Source organism: Colossoma macropomum, unplaced genomic scaffold (assembly GCF_904425465.1).
Source record: "Colossoma macropomum unplaced genomic scaffold, Colossoma_macropomum, whole genome shotgun sequence".
Classification (NCBI taxonomy): domain Eukaryota; kingdom Metazoa; phylum Chordata; class Actinopteri; order Characiformes; family Serrasalmidae; genus Colossoma; species Colossoma macropomum.
In genome coordinates, this window is record NW_023494786.1 from 2,117,472 (window position 1) to 2,133,929 (window position 16,458).

General features: G+C 39.7%; 1 protein-coding gene across 1 annotated transcript in view; it reads right to left on the bottom strand.

Moving 5' to 3' along the window:
- Window positions 1–16,458, bottom strand: part of LOC118798143 (Down syndrome cell adhesion molecule-like protein 1 homolog) — a 111,405-nt gene that overhangs the window by 23,376 nt on the left and 71,571 nt on the right. The window contains exons 8-17 of the mRNA XM_036557498.1: window positions 10,761–11,042; window positions 10,524–10,643; window positions 9,864–10,040; window positions 8,853–9,058; window positions 7,106–7,202; window positions 6,726–6,854; window positions 5,906–6,073; window positions 5,726–5,796; window positions 5,355–5,595; window positions 2,990–3,175 (exon numbers count right to left, since the gene is read on the bottom strand). Coding sequence (XP_036413391.1) covers window positions 2,990–3,175; window positions 5,355–5,595; window positions 5,726–5,796; window positions 5,906–6,073; window positions 6,726–6,854; window positions 7,106–7,202; window positions 8,853–9,058; window positions 9,864–10,040; window positions 10,524–10,643; window positions 10,761–11,042 — 1,677 coding nt within the window. The remainder of the gene's footprint in view (window positions 1–2,989; window positions 3,176–5,354; window positions 5,596–5,725; window positions 5,797–5,905; window positions 6,074–6,725; window positions 6,855–7,105; window positions 7,203–8,852; window positions 9,059–9,863; window positions 10,041–10,523; window positions 10,644–10,760; window positions 11,043–16,458) is intronic.

Sequence of the window (16,458 nt, forward strand, 5' to 3'; positions counted from 1 at the left end):
ACCTTAGAGTAAGCTTATTCTGAGACAAAAAAATGAACAGAACCACATGTGACACAATTATTGGTGCTCCTAAATTCTTAGAAACAAAATGTAACTAAAGATTTTTTTTCATTTATATTTTACTTTAAGTTGATCAGAATGTCTAGGAACCTTTAAGCAATAATTTATGACCACACACTGTGAGGAGGCTGGCAAGAGAGGCAAAACAAAAACCCAAGGATCACTGTTGAAGAGTTAAAGAAAAACATAGCATCTTGGGGTCACTAAGTTTCCAAAACTAACATCAGACACCACGTCCATGCCAAGAGATTGTTTGGAAGGCATGCCAGGAAAAATGTATTTAAAAAATGCTAACGCTACTGGGACTTTGTCTGGAACCGTTTTTTGGCCAGATGAACCAAAAAATTAGCTTTTAGGCAAGAAACACTCAAGGTAAAAAAAAAGGACCTGATTCCCACCATTAAGAATGGAGTAGGGTCTTTGATGTGGGTTGTGGGGCTGTTCTCTGGGAGGTCCTGGGAACCTCATTAGGGGACATGGCATCCTGAAATACCAGGACATTTTAAATCAAAATCTGTCTGCCTCTGCCAAGAAACTGAAATAGGTTGCCATTGGATCATTCAGCAGGACACTGGTCCAAAACATGTCCAGATCAACACAAAACAGGTTTACTGAACTCAAAATCAAGCTTTAAGATTCTGATCTAAACCCCACAGAAAACCTGTGGGGTGAGTTAAAGAGCAGAGCACACAGGAGAGGACCTAGGATCCTATATATAGGATCATATATATATATATATATATATATATATATATATATATATATATATATATATATGTCATATGGGTCTACCAGCAGTGGCAAAAATTACAGTCGACAGGTAATTTTAGGACTTGTGGATAAGAACTGCTTCACTTCCAGGCAAGAATTACTTCTAGAAGTCAACGCAGGTCCTTCACAACCAATTTCTGAACAAACACACAGGGAACTGTGTACCTTAAACATATGGAGCAGAGTGGCACACAAGAGGCTTTTGCTCACTTCTGGTCACAAAGTTGCCTGGTTATAGTGGGCGAAGAGACATAAGAATTGGACTGTTCATGACTGGAAACTATCTGGTCTCATTTCTGCCTGTATGTGAAAGATGCTAGGCATCATGGTCATCATAGACCTCAGCTAGCCTTTAATGAGGACTGCGTGCAAGGTGTGGTTCAAGCTGGAGGAGGCTCTGTGATGTTCTGGGAGTGTTTTAATTATATTGAAATGGGTCCTTTGGTTGAAGTAACAGTAAATTTGAAACACAGTGCCTACAATGAGCAGCTGGACAACTAGGTTTTGCCTTTTGCTCATCATCTTTCCGAGGAACATATTCCTATCCCTGTATTCCAAGATGACAAGTCTCGCATTCATTGGCATGATAAACATTCAGGAGCATTCACACATCTGGACTGGCCCACAAAATCCCCAGATTTAAATCCTCTTGAAAATCTGTGAGACTTCCTGGAACAACAAGTAAGACGCCAGGGAAGACATCCATAAAATCTGGCTGAACTGCGCAATTCTTTGATGCAAGAGTGGCTGAACATTGATGTCGCCTACATCCAAAAACTTGTCCAGTCCATGCCAAATTGAATCACAGCTATTGTTCGTGCTTGTGGAGGTATAAGGTATGTTTCAGGTGACAAATTTTTTGTCCGGTGAGCTTTAATTGCATTTTTCTCCAAGCAAAGAAGAACTGTCAGCCAGGCTCAGAAATTCAATTTGACCTTTTTGTTTATTTAAGTTTTCAAACATTGTGATATATTTGGATTTTAAACACATTATTTATCAAAAAGCAATGGAGATAAATAGACTACATAACTGTAGGAAATACCAGATTCCTCAATATTATGTCTCCTACATCCACAAGCCATGTTTATCACCATTTTTCCAGCATCCATTAGAATATACAAATGGATGAAGCGTTAAGACTTGATAACAGCATCAAAATGCCATCATGATGTAGTAGCACAGATCTCAGTCACAATCAGATAATACACTTAAATGGACATTCTGTACACTGAAATGTGCATCTTTTTTGATTTGGTTGGTTGCATTCTACAAAACTCAACTGATTCAATGAAAAAATGTAGTTCAATTCAAAATTGACATTGTAAAGAATTATAAAAGAACAGCTCCAAGCCCATAATGGGCAAGCCAAGGTATCACTAATTAGATGGTGCCTCTGCTCTAAAAAAAACTATTTAGATGCCAATTCTATAATCCTAAGCATGAAGTATGATAGTAGATCTGTGATATTGTGGGGTAGTTTTAATTCTGAAGACCCTGAGAATCTTGTTGAGACAGGGTGTCACAGACTCAAACATCAGCCTCAAATATGAAGGAATTGCAGATAAAAATCTAAATCCTTTTACCACAAAGACTTAGTTGTCATAGTTGAATCTTCTAGCAGAACAAAGAATACTCCCAAATACACACATAACTTGCCTAATGACCACTTTTTCAGATTTTTGCAGTGTCTGTTCAGTGTTGTTCAAGGATCAAGAACTCTGAGGGATCTGGAGAGATTTTATATGGTCTCAGATCCTTTTATATGTGTTCACCAACCTAATTCAGCATTCTAAAAGAAGATGTTTTCTTAAGAGGGGAGGATACACAAAGTATTAAATAATAGAGTGCCAATTACTGTAAAGCAAGAATTTTTTTTTCATATGGATTTTTTTTACCTCACTGAATAGACAGATTTCTCTCACTGTTTCAGTGCAAGATCAACATTAACTACTGATAAATTACAAATCACATTTTTTCATAGCTGTTTTAGTAATCTTTACTAAGCATATCATAGATTCTGGAGGACAACAAGAGAAACAAAAAAAAAATACAAGACAAATCCACAGTTCTTAAAACATAAAATTGAATTGAGGCATAGGTTATAAGGAAAAGAGGTTGGGAAAGAAGAGTGGAAGTAACAGTAGTAGTATATAATTACTCTGGTTCAGCCCCAGCGCCTGGCTCCCACAGCACCCACCTCCATCGGGGAAGACAGACCAGAAGACCACACGGTAACCCTTCAGGACCCCGTTCAGGGTCATCCGTGGAGGTTCAGCCCATGTGATGACTGCCTCGTCTGATGTCACTGTAATGGCCCGCACATTCTGAGGAGGTTGGCTGGGCACTGAGAGAGAGAGAGAAAGAGTCAAATCAGGCTCATAAAGATTAGGGGAGTAGGAATATGCAAAATTTCACGACATGATACTGTTGTTTTTGCACCACAAAATATATGTATTACTTGATTTGGAAACTCACTACCAAAATATATTGGTAAAAAAGACAACAGTGCCAGGTAAGGGGATTACTGGCACAAGTAATTTCTTTTAAGACATAAAATATATGTGAAAAATATATAAACCCATATTTTTGTGGCTCATAATAATAAAAGTAACAAAAAAATATTGACTATAAGTCTACATCTCAAAATACACTATGCAAATTGTGTCTTCTCACCTGCCTAAAATGGGTGAGAGTTGAGATTTTCTTATGCACCTAAATCACTCATAGCAAACTGTGCATTTCAGGACAATCTAAAAATAGTGGTGCAAACTGGAAGCTACAAACTGATTCAGAATCGGCACGTATTGGCTGCTTGAATCCTGTGGGGAGAAGTAGCTGTTGTGTCTCCAGTTTTTTCCTTGCTCTGGTAAGTGACTCATTTGAGTAATGTCATCACAAATGAGTTAGGGTATTTGAGGTGTTAGTACAGGGGTTTTATTTTAGTGTTTAGCAATGTTGGCACACTGTCTCTATTCAATCTGCCACTCTTTGCCCATCAATATTGTACTTGATATTGTACAATATTGTACACCAAAGTGCTAACTTTAAAGAATTAAATCTAACTGTTTCATAGAATGACATCTAACAAATTCGTAGTGTATTGGCAATTTCAAAAGTGTATCGTCTGGCAACACCCGTATCAAAAAATATGTTTGTATTAACATGCACATTGTGACACCCTTAATAAAGATCAATATTAATCTCATGAGAAACAGACATTTGTCAGTCCATACAAAGGAACGCTCACTTCAAAGTAGAAGGATATATCTTGGATTACATCTTCATAGTAAATCAATTCTATAATTTTCAATAATTTATAATAATAAATACCAGCAAATAAGAGTATTCAGAACCGCTTAGTAAAAAATATTGCAGAATATACTCAAAAATTAAGTTCAAGATGGTATGGTTACCACTGCTTCTCTCAAATGCAGAAGCAATGAAATGTCCTTTTGAATTCCAGTTTTTGTTGTAACATTCACTAACACTTTCCTTTCTGCCCGGATATGTGGTGAATGTGGCCATGGTGAGGGGCCAAATGGTGCTCCTGAATAAAGAAGGCCACTATTGAGGTAAGACAGAGCACGTCTGTGTGCCTTTTGCTGGGAGAGAATGCATGTGCGTGAAGGACAGGATGAAAGGAGGGGGTGAGATAGAGGAGGGATAAAGCTGGCCTGCCTCTTTGCAGGAGCAGCTGCAGCTGGCGCAGGAAGAGAGGGAGCAAGAAAAGTCAAAGAGAGTGAAAGAAGGGGAGGAGGAGGGCAAAAAGAAAACACTGTATTTGTCTGAACAAGCCTCAGGGCCTGACTCGGCTCAGCCTCTGCGGACCGCACTCTAATCGTCATTCAGAAGACTGCAGTTTCAGTCTATGCGTGAGTCTAACTCTGTCTCATTCACAGTTTCAGTCCCCTTTCTTGATCTCTTGCACAGACAGCTCTCACAACCAGACATCTTTAAAGATAATGACTGATGATACCAGAATATGAACTGTATAATAAGTAGAAGTAAATTATGCAGAAATATAGGCAGGAGCAAGAGTGATTGCAGGAGAAGTTTACCAGAGAAAGAAAAATAAATGAAAGGTGTTTTAGAGTGAGTGAGAGAGAGTTGAAAGCCAGAGTGAGGGATGAGAAAGAGAGAAGAGAGGATGCAATGCACTCAGCTGCAGATAATTACACTGAGAGAAAAAGCAGTGGAAAGGGGAGAAGGGCCTCTGCAGACAAGCTAATTATAATTATTTTTAGTACGTGTGTTGTTATTACTATTATCTTAAACACCATCAATATCACTGTCACAAGGGGACAGTGACACACTAGTGTTTGAGGTCTCTGGACTAGAGGGGCTCTTCTGTACCCACCCACATGCACACACATAAACCTCAACGGAAGAAACACACCCGAGGGTTATTGCAAAGAGTGTAAGTTGCCGTATGTGCTTGTTTCGAGGTAGAAAAAAAAAGAAACATTTGTAAAAGTGACTGACGACTGATTCTGAATAGCCAACGTATATTTTTGTGCATTTACCATCTTCCAGAGTGGTAGCATTAATCTCTGAGCTGGAAGGTCCTGTTCCGGCTCGGTTGAAAGCCTGCACCACCACTCCATACTGGGCAAATTTCTTCAGGTTATCCAGTGTGTATACCTCACTGTCTCCTGTTGCTTTCATTTCCACTATGCTGTATTGGCCATTACTGCCAGGCCCATTCTCCCTGTAGCCAATTTGATAGCCACGGATCACTCCATTCTGAAGCTCCTTCTTAGGGGCCTAGGGGAAGGAAACAGGGCATAATTGTTGAATGAGAGCATGGTCATAAGAACTCTTCCAATTTCTTAGGCTTATTGCCATTGCAGTTGGAATTGGAAAACAAATCCAAATTCTGGCCCAAGCTGTGCACCTTCCAAGTGACACGGATGCTCTGTGACGTCATAGGTTGCAGAATAACATCCATGGGTGGCCCGTCAGGAGCTGTGACGAAAAATAAATGAGACTCGTTAAAAACAAGTTATGATCAGCTACTCTGTAATGTGGTTCTGTTGGTATTCGAATATATAAGTGTGTAAGTGTGTAAACCTACGAGCTTCCTCTGTGCTGATGGTCAGTTCTTTGCTGGCCTGACTACGGCCAATTTTGTTGTATGAGTACATGCGGATGCTGTAGACAGAAGCAGGATGTAGCTCTACTATGTTGGCCTGGTTATTGGTGGGGGAGATTTTGCGTGTAGCATGCTTCAGTTCCCATGGGTCTATGAAGAGGGGAAAAGAATATCACATTAAAAATATACAATACCTGGGATGCGGGTTTTAAGTCAAGGGTGCTGAAATTTTAAGCAGCATTAACGTAATATGAACAAGTATAGTGATACTGCACTATAAAGAAGTGAGAGACGACAATACATAAATATTGGCAGATTAACTGACACATCAGACCGCTGATGCACATCCTCTCATTCTGGACAAACTTTATGCAAATGAACAGAGCGGCGACCAAACAGATTGTCAATATGTAGCACAGTTGTGTCATGCTCAAAGTCAACTGAGAAATAATATAGATATGCACACTCAGTGGGAGAAATAAAGAATAATAAAACATCATTATTACAATATGTTATGTTTTGTAAAAGTTTAATAACAGTATTAGGCTGCTTTGTTGTTCAGAACTGGCCTCTGTTTCTACACTTTCACTTTTTGCACCTCAACCTGCATGTTGCAACATGTACAATACTCATGAATACACTGGACCGCACTCAATTACAGTGCAGTGCACTGTGTTTATATTTTTAGTGTATTCATTAGTAAAGAGGTGAAAGTATGAAAAGTATATAAAAACAACTTGTTAATGTCCGAAATAAACCAGGAACCTATAGAGGTGCTCTGTACTCTGTAAGGATTACATACCAGATTTGTTTTTGTATTCAATGTCGTAACTGGTGATGATGCTGTTGCCATCAAACCTCTGGGTCCATCTTAAGTTCATGCTGCGATCCTTCACCTCACGAACCTCTAACTCTGGAGGATCAGGTGGCTCTGAAATACAAAAGAAGTAACAAAAAACTGTCATAAGATTAGACAAAGAAACAGAAATAGACATAGAGAGAGATTGATTTAAAGATAAAAAGAAAGAAAGAGAGAGAGAGAGAGAGACAGAGAGAGAAAGAGAGAGATGAGGATAACAAGAGAAGAGAGGTGGAGCAAGGTGATAAATTATTGATTTTGTGTCTCTAGATAAGGTGTATCATGTCAGACTTGAGTGCGGTCTTCATGGCTGATTGTCTTGCCTTGCACAGTCAGTTGAATGAGGCCGCGGCCTTCGCCGTAGGAGTTGATAGCATGACAGGAGAAGAAAACAGAGTCCCCACGCTCAGCTGGCTTCAACTACAGAGAGAGAGAGAGAGAGAGAGAGAGAGAGAGAGAGAGAGAGAGAGAGAGAAAGAGAGAGAAAGAGAGAGAAAGAGATAGAGAGAGAGAAAGAACATTCATGAACAGGTAAGAGTGGCTCATCACATCATTTTCACTCAAGTTTTGTATGAAAGGTTGTCATCTTCTTCCATTGTCCATGAGGTTTAATTTCAGGCCATGGCTAGTATCGCCAATCATCCACTCTGTCTTTATTACTTGATTTGGAAAGTCACTACCATGCTATAGAATAGGGGTGCAACAATTATTCGACTTAGTCAAATCGACGACCAAATTAGTTGGCAACTAATTTAACAGTCGTTTATTTGGTGACGTTATTACACCTCTTTCTCGCGCTCACTAGGAATGTTTTGACATTAGCGCTTACTGGAGAGTTCACAAAAAAGCGGGATGTCAGCCTCAAAAACAAAACCCTCAAAAGTGTGGGAGCATTTCACGCTAAACTCAGTTGTCAGTTGTGCTATTTGTAAAGTCGACCTTAGCTGGCATGGGAGCACATCCTCCATGCTGGAGCATCTGAAGAGGAAACTCAGCTCACTGCATGAAGAAGATTCATCTCTGCAAGATACATCTCATCCCAAAACACATAGTACACTAAATAGTGTGTAAAAATAGCGCATATACCATTAGAAGTGCACTCATTAGTGTAGTATGTGAAGTAGAGAAAAGTGTGTGGTTTGGGACGCGGCGATAGTTGTGCTAGCGAGCTAGTTAGCTAATGTTGTTGTTAAAAGCCTTCCTATTTCATGTTATGAGCTGAGCTGTAATTTTGTATTTCAAAATGCATTTTCTCTTGAATCGTTAATAGAGTTGGAACAGAGAAGCAAGTAACTATTATTCACAGCGACCCTGCTCACTTTCCAGATAATGTTTGTAATGTTTACAAAAAACACTGCATCGTTGTCTTAATGTTGAGGCCACAGGTGCGGTTAAATTTGGCGAACACAGGAGAGCGTTTGTAAACAGTTTTCTGTTTTCCGCTAACATTGGCCACCACTCGCAAATAGTTTCAGGAGTTAGTTCTCTGTGAACATACAGGGCAGCTGGACGAAGGGTTACCGCTGAAATGAAATGTTTACACAAAGTCATTCAAATTTAACTGTCCACAGAGAACAGGTTTGTGACAAACTTTTGTTGCTTTCCCATCCGCTCCTTCAGAGCCCATTGTGTCTGCATTAGGGAATATCTGCAAGACTCTCACAAGAGCACGAAGAGATGCTGACTTTCCTCCATTTCAATAAAGACCTGTGACTGTAGAATTTAGTTGCAACAGAGTGTAGACAGACAGCAGAATGCATAAAGCACAGACTGCACTGTTTAAATTTAGATTGTTTTTTTTTTACTTGATTAAAGATAAACTGTTTTAGATTTGTTATATTTTATTGCCGCTACCTTGCATAGTGAATTATTGAATGTTATTCATCTTTGTCTTCATTGTTAGTTAGCATAAAAACAAAACAGAGTTGATGGTAATGCAGTTTTTCATAATCTGAATAATCAATTATTCGTTGCGTTGTAACATTGGTTATGATTGGTATGTTTCATTACAATACCTTCATTTTGTCTCCTTGATTTGCAGATTGTGTGTGTTTGTGAGAGTTGTCTTACCTTCAGTGTGGAGATCACCTCATCGCTCTTCTCATTGGGGCTGGTAGTAATGGAGTAGCGAGGGTTGCGGTCGGGGTCGATGACCGTGTCACCCCGTTCCCAACGGATGATGATAGGGTACTCGCCCCTTGCAGTGCAGTTCAGCTCCTTATTCTGACCCTTTATGGCCATAGTGGTGTTGGGATGAGAGGTGATCATGGCTGGGACTGAGAGAGAGAGAGAGAGAGAGAGAGAGAGAGAGAATACAGGAACGAGAAGAGAAATCGTGGTCAGAAATAGACAATGTTTGTGGTAGTGTTAAAGTGAAGTGCCATCAAGGTCAGTGTGATGTAAGAACAACTTTGTACACCACATCTACTTTCTTCTCCTCAACTGCTTCTTCACACTCACTCATACTGCATCCCCCTCCCTCGAACTCTCACTTATTGATCTGAGAGGGTTCCGCTGTTTTGTTTTCATCACTTATTTATTGTTCCCTCCCTCCACTGAGTGAAGCAGACAGGATTGAGGGAGGCAGAGGAGAGGAATGATTCAATCAATAACACCAACATGGCTAAAACATATTCTCAGAAGTCATGATTGCAACAGCTTTGCCCCTTTGCTGAAAAAATTTTTTATGACACATATATAACCTATTATTGACTGCGCTTATTCTATATGACCAATTTTTTTTCATTTTGCATACTTAATGTATGTGAGGAAACAAAGTCTGCTTCACCAGATAGGCCAAATATAAACATAGAATACTCAAAATGATTTTATTAAAACGCATGCTTTCAGTACATTATCTAGAGGTTTGATAATAACAGTAATAATAAAAAAAACTTTATTTACATTCTGCACTTTGAAAGCCTCACATATTCATTTATAAAAGGACAAAACAATATAGTATAACTTATCCCCAGAAGTATAACTTATCCCCAGAGCATGACAAGTAGTAAACATGACATATATTTCATGATATAAAGTGTGCAATCTAATATTAATACATTTTCATGTAGTTTGACTCACTTTTGACGGTGAGCAACATGCTCTTGCTGATATCAGAGCCCACTCCATTGCTGGCCTGGCACAGATAGTACCCACGGTCCTCCTCCAAAACGTGCCTGATTAGGAGAGACCCATTGGGCATAATCTGGATGCGGCCAGTCAGAGGAACTGGGTGGTATTGCTGTGGGTTTCCAATACCTGGAAAACCAAAATGCAAAATGTTTAAGTATTACAACTGTAATTTGTAGTAAGCTGGTATACAAGTTGAAATTCTTGCTGAGGTATGAGGTTTGTCATAATATTTATATATATTTTTATAATTTATATAAAAATAAATATATAAATATATAACTCTCTCTCTCTCTCTCTATATATATATATATATATATATATATATATATATATATATACATATATATATATATATATATACTCACACACACAAACCATGCAAACTTTTATATTACAATGATAAAAAACTAATCTAATCAAAAAGTACTAATCAAACTAATTATATTGGAGATCCTTATAAAACACAATCTATTTTATAATAGAACAATATAAAGTGAATGCTAAAATATTTTAGTGCAGTTGTCCTGTAATCTAAAGCTGTTTTCAGAGTGTCAGAGTATTAGTCCATATTAACTTTTAAAATATGTGGCATTTGGAAATTGGTAGTACCTTTGGCATGTTTCCACATAACTTTGGGAGGAGGATAGCCATCCACAGAGCAGTTTAGAACTCCAGACTTGCCATAGATTCCATCCTGGTTGTTAGGCTGAACCCGAAAGCGAGGGGGAACTGGGAAAATGCAGAGATTTTGATGCTCATTACATCAGCTCATATTACTACCCAACTTACATGTTGGTTAAGCCCTAAGTTGGGTTAGTGGGTAAAGTACTTGACTGATAATCTCACCAGTGACTATGAGCTGTCTCTCAGAGCTGACGGTGGCCGCATCGTTGCTGGCAATGCAGGTGTAGTTGCCGTTGTGCTTGAGGGACACTTTGGAGATCTGCAGTGAGCTCATGAACTCCTTAGTCTCAATGGTGACACCAGAGGTGCCTGACACAATCTCCTGGCCATCTTTTCGCCAGGTTATCCGAATGGGCATGTCTCCGGACGACACCACACATGCTATGTACATCAACTTACCAATGGAAGTAGGGGGAAAGTCAAAGGGCTGGATGAGAGGAGGGACTGAGAGAGGAATAAGAATAGAGAAGGAATGAGGAAGACAGGGAGAGAGGGAGATGGGGGGAGAGAAGAATTTAGTATTTAATACTGAAAGTTGATATGTATACCTCTTTATGATCTGCAGTGTAATCTCTCTCTCCTGTCGTCCCACACACATGCACCACCTCTCTGTCCCTCCAGACCATAATAGCTGCTCTAATTAGAGCCCAATTGGCATGGGGAATAATGGTGCTGCCATGGAAACTGAGGTGGGGGGCTACATTGGAGACATCTGGGGGATTTAATCTGGGGCTCGTTAAAATTCAGCTAATTAAATCAGAGACATGACAAGACAAGCAGCACACTATACTGCCTTCACACTGGAGTCAGTGTTCTCTTGTACTGGCAGACACACACACAGAAAACACACACAAAGTGGACTTTACTGCCCTTGTATTAGAAGCTGAATCCTGTTGTGAGTACTATGAACCTTGTGATGTCCATGAGCATCAGCTAGCACCTTCTCATTCATTTTTAACTGAACCGACTGAAAAGCATGTACATCCCAACCCCCCACAACACACACACACACTGATGAATAGCTATAAAGCTACAGCAAGCCACTAATTCTCTTAAACAAAGACCATTAACAATGGTCTTGGTCTCTGGGTTTCCAGGTCTGTTTTAATGAGGAGACCATCCTCAGTCTTAACCACACACAACAAGCTAAAGCTTCTCTGCACTCAAACTCCCCACTAACTACTTAATTTATTGACCTTTACTTTCACTACTCTCTGAGTACCTAAATACTGTTTACTTAACCAGGCACCCACTATAGCAGGCAACATCACAAGAGATCCTTGATGGAGAGGCTACAGAGTATTATACCTTTATAAACTAGTATTAAAACTACAAAAAATAAAACTCACATAAACTATTAAAACTACAAAAATAAAAACTCACATACAAAACAAATTAAGCTTTGTTCAGAATGCATAATTTGGTTGAACAAATTCAATATTATCAAACACTACTAAAGGAATGGTTGGGGAAAAATCTAAAGTACACAATTGTCCACTTAACATAAATGTAATCGATCTTTAGTGGCAAATAAATTATCACCCACACAACTTTAAGCTTTCTGGTATATTTATGTATTCAAACTTTGCAAAATGTTGTGCAGGGATGTACTACTTCCAAGCAGTGAATGTGTGGTAAACTTTAGCTACCATTTTGTTTGGATTTTTGTTTATTGGCATGCTATAAGTATACTATGTCTTCAAATGTATTCAAACACTCCTCTTATCAGCTACACAATATGGTCAAAAGAATGTAGACACCTGACCATCACACCTTTTATGATCTTGTTGGACATCCTATTCCATAACCACAGCCGTTAGTGGAGAGTCACTCCACATCCCACCCCTTTGCGGCTAGAAGAGCCTCCACTTTTTCCAGAAGAGTTTGGAATATGTGGAAATTTGTCCTCATTCAGTCAAAATTGCATTTGGGAGGTCAGGCACTGATGATTGGACGAGAAAGTCTGGCTTGCAATCAATGTTCCAAATTATCCCAAGGGTGGTCAATGGGGTTGGCATTGCACATAGTGCTCACACCTACCTTGTTTGGTCCCGACCTTCGGACTTCTCAGTTTGGTCTGATATAGCAAAATAGCAGGTGTGAAAGGAGCCTCAATCACGGCCCGAACCAAAGGACCAAAATCTGTCCCGACCAAACGAGGTGGTCTCAATCCAGATCAAACTGAACCATGGTTTTCGTTTGCAGTAAGCCTTCTGGTGAATGTTGCGCTTGTTTTACCTGCAGAAGCTGTTAAAATCAGTCAAATAGAGACAGCTGTTTTTTTTTCTTTTGTTTTGCTACCATGAGGAAAATGGTGAGTTCGCCTGGTGCGTTTCTCCAGTAAGAGTTGAAAAGTAATCGAGTGTGTAGCCGTCGAGTCGAGTCTAAAGTCATCAAATTTGTGACTCGTGTCGGACTCGAGCCCAAGTCACATGACTTGAGCCCACACCTCTGCCTGTCCCCTACAACTTCCTCCTACTCATTCTGGGGATCCCAAGCTGCTCCCAGGCCAACTTGGAGATATACCACCTCAAGTGGGTCCTGGGACAACCTCAGGGTCTCATCCCAGTTGGCCATGCCTGGTAAATAGGGAGGCGGCCAGGGGGCATCCTAATCAAATGCCCGAACCACCTCAACTGGCTCCTCTCAAAGTGGAGGAGCAGCAGCTCTACTTTGAGCTCCTCCATGATGACTGAGCTCCTCACCCCATCAAGTTGGGTGTAGCCCACCACCCTCTCCTGGGCAGGGTACATGATAAATTACATCAGTTGTTCATAGAGGATTTTGAATTGTGTTAGTCTGGGTGTTCACTCCAGACCTGTTCTCCCTGGGAGACCCTACCAGGAGCATACTACTCCAGATGACTTGAAGAACCCTAGACCACACAAGCCCATGTGAGACTTATGCAGTGACTGAAGTACAAGTACTTAAGTCTATACAATGTAACAAAAACATTAACCTTGATTCGGACTTTCAGGTGTAAAAATGCGCTTAGGCTTGTGTGCAGCTGCTTGGCCTTGGAGATCCATTTCATAAAGGACACACAGTGCTTGTACTGATGTGGCTTCCAGAGGCAGTTTGGAATTCTGAATGAGTGAATGCAACAGAGGATAGATGACTTTTACATCTATTTTCTTTATTTCAAGCAGGGCAGAAACTTTACAAACTGACTTGCGGCAAATGTAGTATCCTATGATAGTGCCATGTTTAAAGTCATTGATCTTTTCAGTCTGACCCATTCTACTGCCACTGTCTGTCTATGAAGACTTCACGGCTATGTCTTTGATTTTATACAACTGTTCGCAATGAGTGTTGCTGAAACATCTGAATGCAATAATTAGGAGGAGTGTCCACATATGTTTGTTCATTTAGGTGCATGCATTGCTGACAAAGACGTTTAACTGAACACAAACAGCTGGTGTAATCTCCTTAAAAAAAGCACTGCCAATGGTTGGTATGCTCTGGAGCAGTCAAGGTCACCATGCCCAATGTCAAGCATTGGCTAGAGTGCTACAAAGAGGAACTATGTTATCTGGAGTGATGAAGCACCAACGAATACCTTTAGGATGAGTTACAATCACTGTTTGTGATCTGAAACTAATCATCCAACATCAGAACCTGACCTCAACTAATGGCCTTGTGACTGAATGCAATCAAATCCTCAAAGTAACAACTGATGTAAAATACTTCCCAGAAAAGTAGAAGCTGTTACTGCTAACTTAATACTCTTGTTTTAGAGTAAATAATAAATGATCAGGTGTCTACAAACTTTGGAATATATAGCTAACATTTTGCAAAATGTAGCTTTGCCTACCTATATCTTTATTGCTTTTTTTGTTTAGTGTTATACTATACAGTAGGGGTGGAAATCTCTAGGCACCTCACGATTCGATTACGATTCAGCGGGCTGCGATGTGATTATAAAACGATTATCGATGCATCTTTTTTTTCTATATAGCATTTAAGTTTCGAGTTCAAGTTTCAAGTTTATTTGTCATTTGCACAACATGTCAGGACATATATGCATTGAAATGCTTGTGGTGAGGCTCAGGTAATCACTCTACAGAAAATAAATAAGTAAAAATAAAAATACAAGAAAAACACAAAATATACACAGAATATAGAGACAACATACATTTTAAAGTGACTAAGTGACTCTGTTATTGTTATTTAAAGTGACTTGGTACTTTTAAAGCAAAGTATTTGTAATGATCCAATATCTTTCTTAATAAAACAAATGGAAGTGATGTGGCAAGTGAACTAACTAGAAGGCTCTCATTCAGTGCTCTTGTTTGGAGCACGAGAAGCTGCTGCTACTCATCTGCAATAAAATGCGCAGTTACGGTGAAATAAGATACAGTCGCAGTGGATGTCCATGCAGCACGTTACAGCTATTCTACCCGTTTTCTTTAGTGATTTTATAACTTCGGTTTTGATCTTGTTGTAGAGACGGGGGGGATCGCTGTGTCAGTAAAGTATCTTTGAGACGGGACCTATGCAACATAGCGCGAAAGCTCTGTTTCGCAACGACTGAGAACTGGCATGCAGACTTGCAGGTCACCTAGCAACAATGCATCATTCGCATTTATAAGCACTGCAGTTGGTTTCCTGGTACGTTAAATCTGCAACGAGAGACTGTCACACACTAAAAAGTGGCGAAGATGAAATCAGCTTCTCTTTCAAATTCTCCTGTTCCACCTTAAATAGTGCCGCATTTAAATTCGGCGCCTCAGTCAGAATTTAAGGAGGAACGAGTAAATAAGAAGCAACTTCAGCCTCGTAGAACAGTCGTTGAGAGACATTTTACAAGAAACTGATCTACTTCTGAGGAAAAGTCTTCTGGTGGAGATGGGAGGAAAGCGGCTATAGCTGAGCTAAAGCTTAAAGCAGAGTTTTCGTTTATATTGTTTAGCCTATACTAGGACATTATCACATACTGGACATTAAATGTTGTGGCTCCCAAGGTGGTTTGATTTTTGTTGAAAGGACAAAATGGTTCCTCTCGTCATTTGGGTTGTGACTCCTGACCTAACCTGGCTTTTAACGCAGCGGGAGCTGGTCAGATTTCTCGCTCAATCCAGTAGTGTTTTTGTTATGTGCCGCCACAGACTGTCTGGGCGCTGCACTTCCGCACTTCCAAGTTCCGCCTTTAGCGTTACGTCAACATTACGTTATAAATGAAATATTTAGAAAATCGATTTTTGATATTTGTGAATCGATTCAGAATAGTTCACGTCCGCATCGTGATGCATCTAAGAATCTATTTTTCCCCGCACCCCTACTATACAGTCATATAAAGATGCAAGTACACCTCATGAAATGTTTTTCTTTTTTTGACATATGTGGACATATTAGTTTTTGATCTCCTGTTAAACAGTATGTATAGATAAATGGTACATAAAAGAACAAAAAAAAAGGAAACTTGATTTGCTATCATTTATTTTAAAAAAGGAACCAATATGTCATTTTTGTCTATTGAAAAAGTTAGTACATCTATGAATTCAGTAACTGGTACTGCCCCCTATGATAGAAACAACTTGATTTCCTATGACTGTCTACCAGTTTCTGACATCTACTGGGAGAGATTTTTGCCCATTCCTACATGCAGAATTCTTTCAACTGTGCAATGTTTGAGGGGTTTCTAGGATGTTCATGCCATTTCAAATCTCCCCAACATTTCAGGGGAGCTTCAGATCTGGGCTTTGACTATGCCATTGGTGGATTTACTTGTATGTTTGGGATCATTATCCTGGTGGAACGAACACTTCTTCAGCTTAAACTTTTTCACAGATGGTCTACCATTCTCCTCAAGCACTCTGGTATGAAAGAATCCACAGTCAATTCTATCTTCGACTTGTTT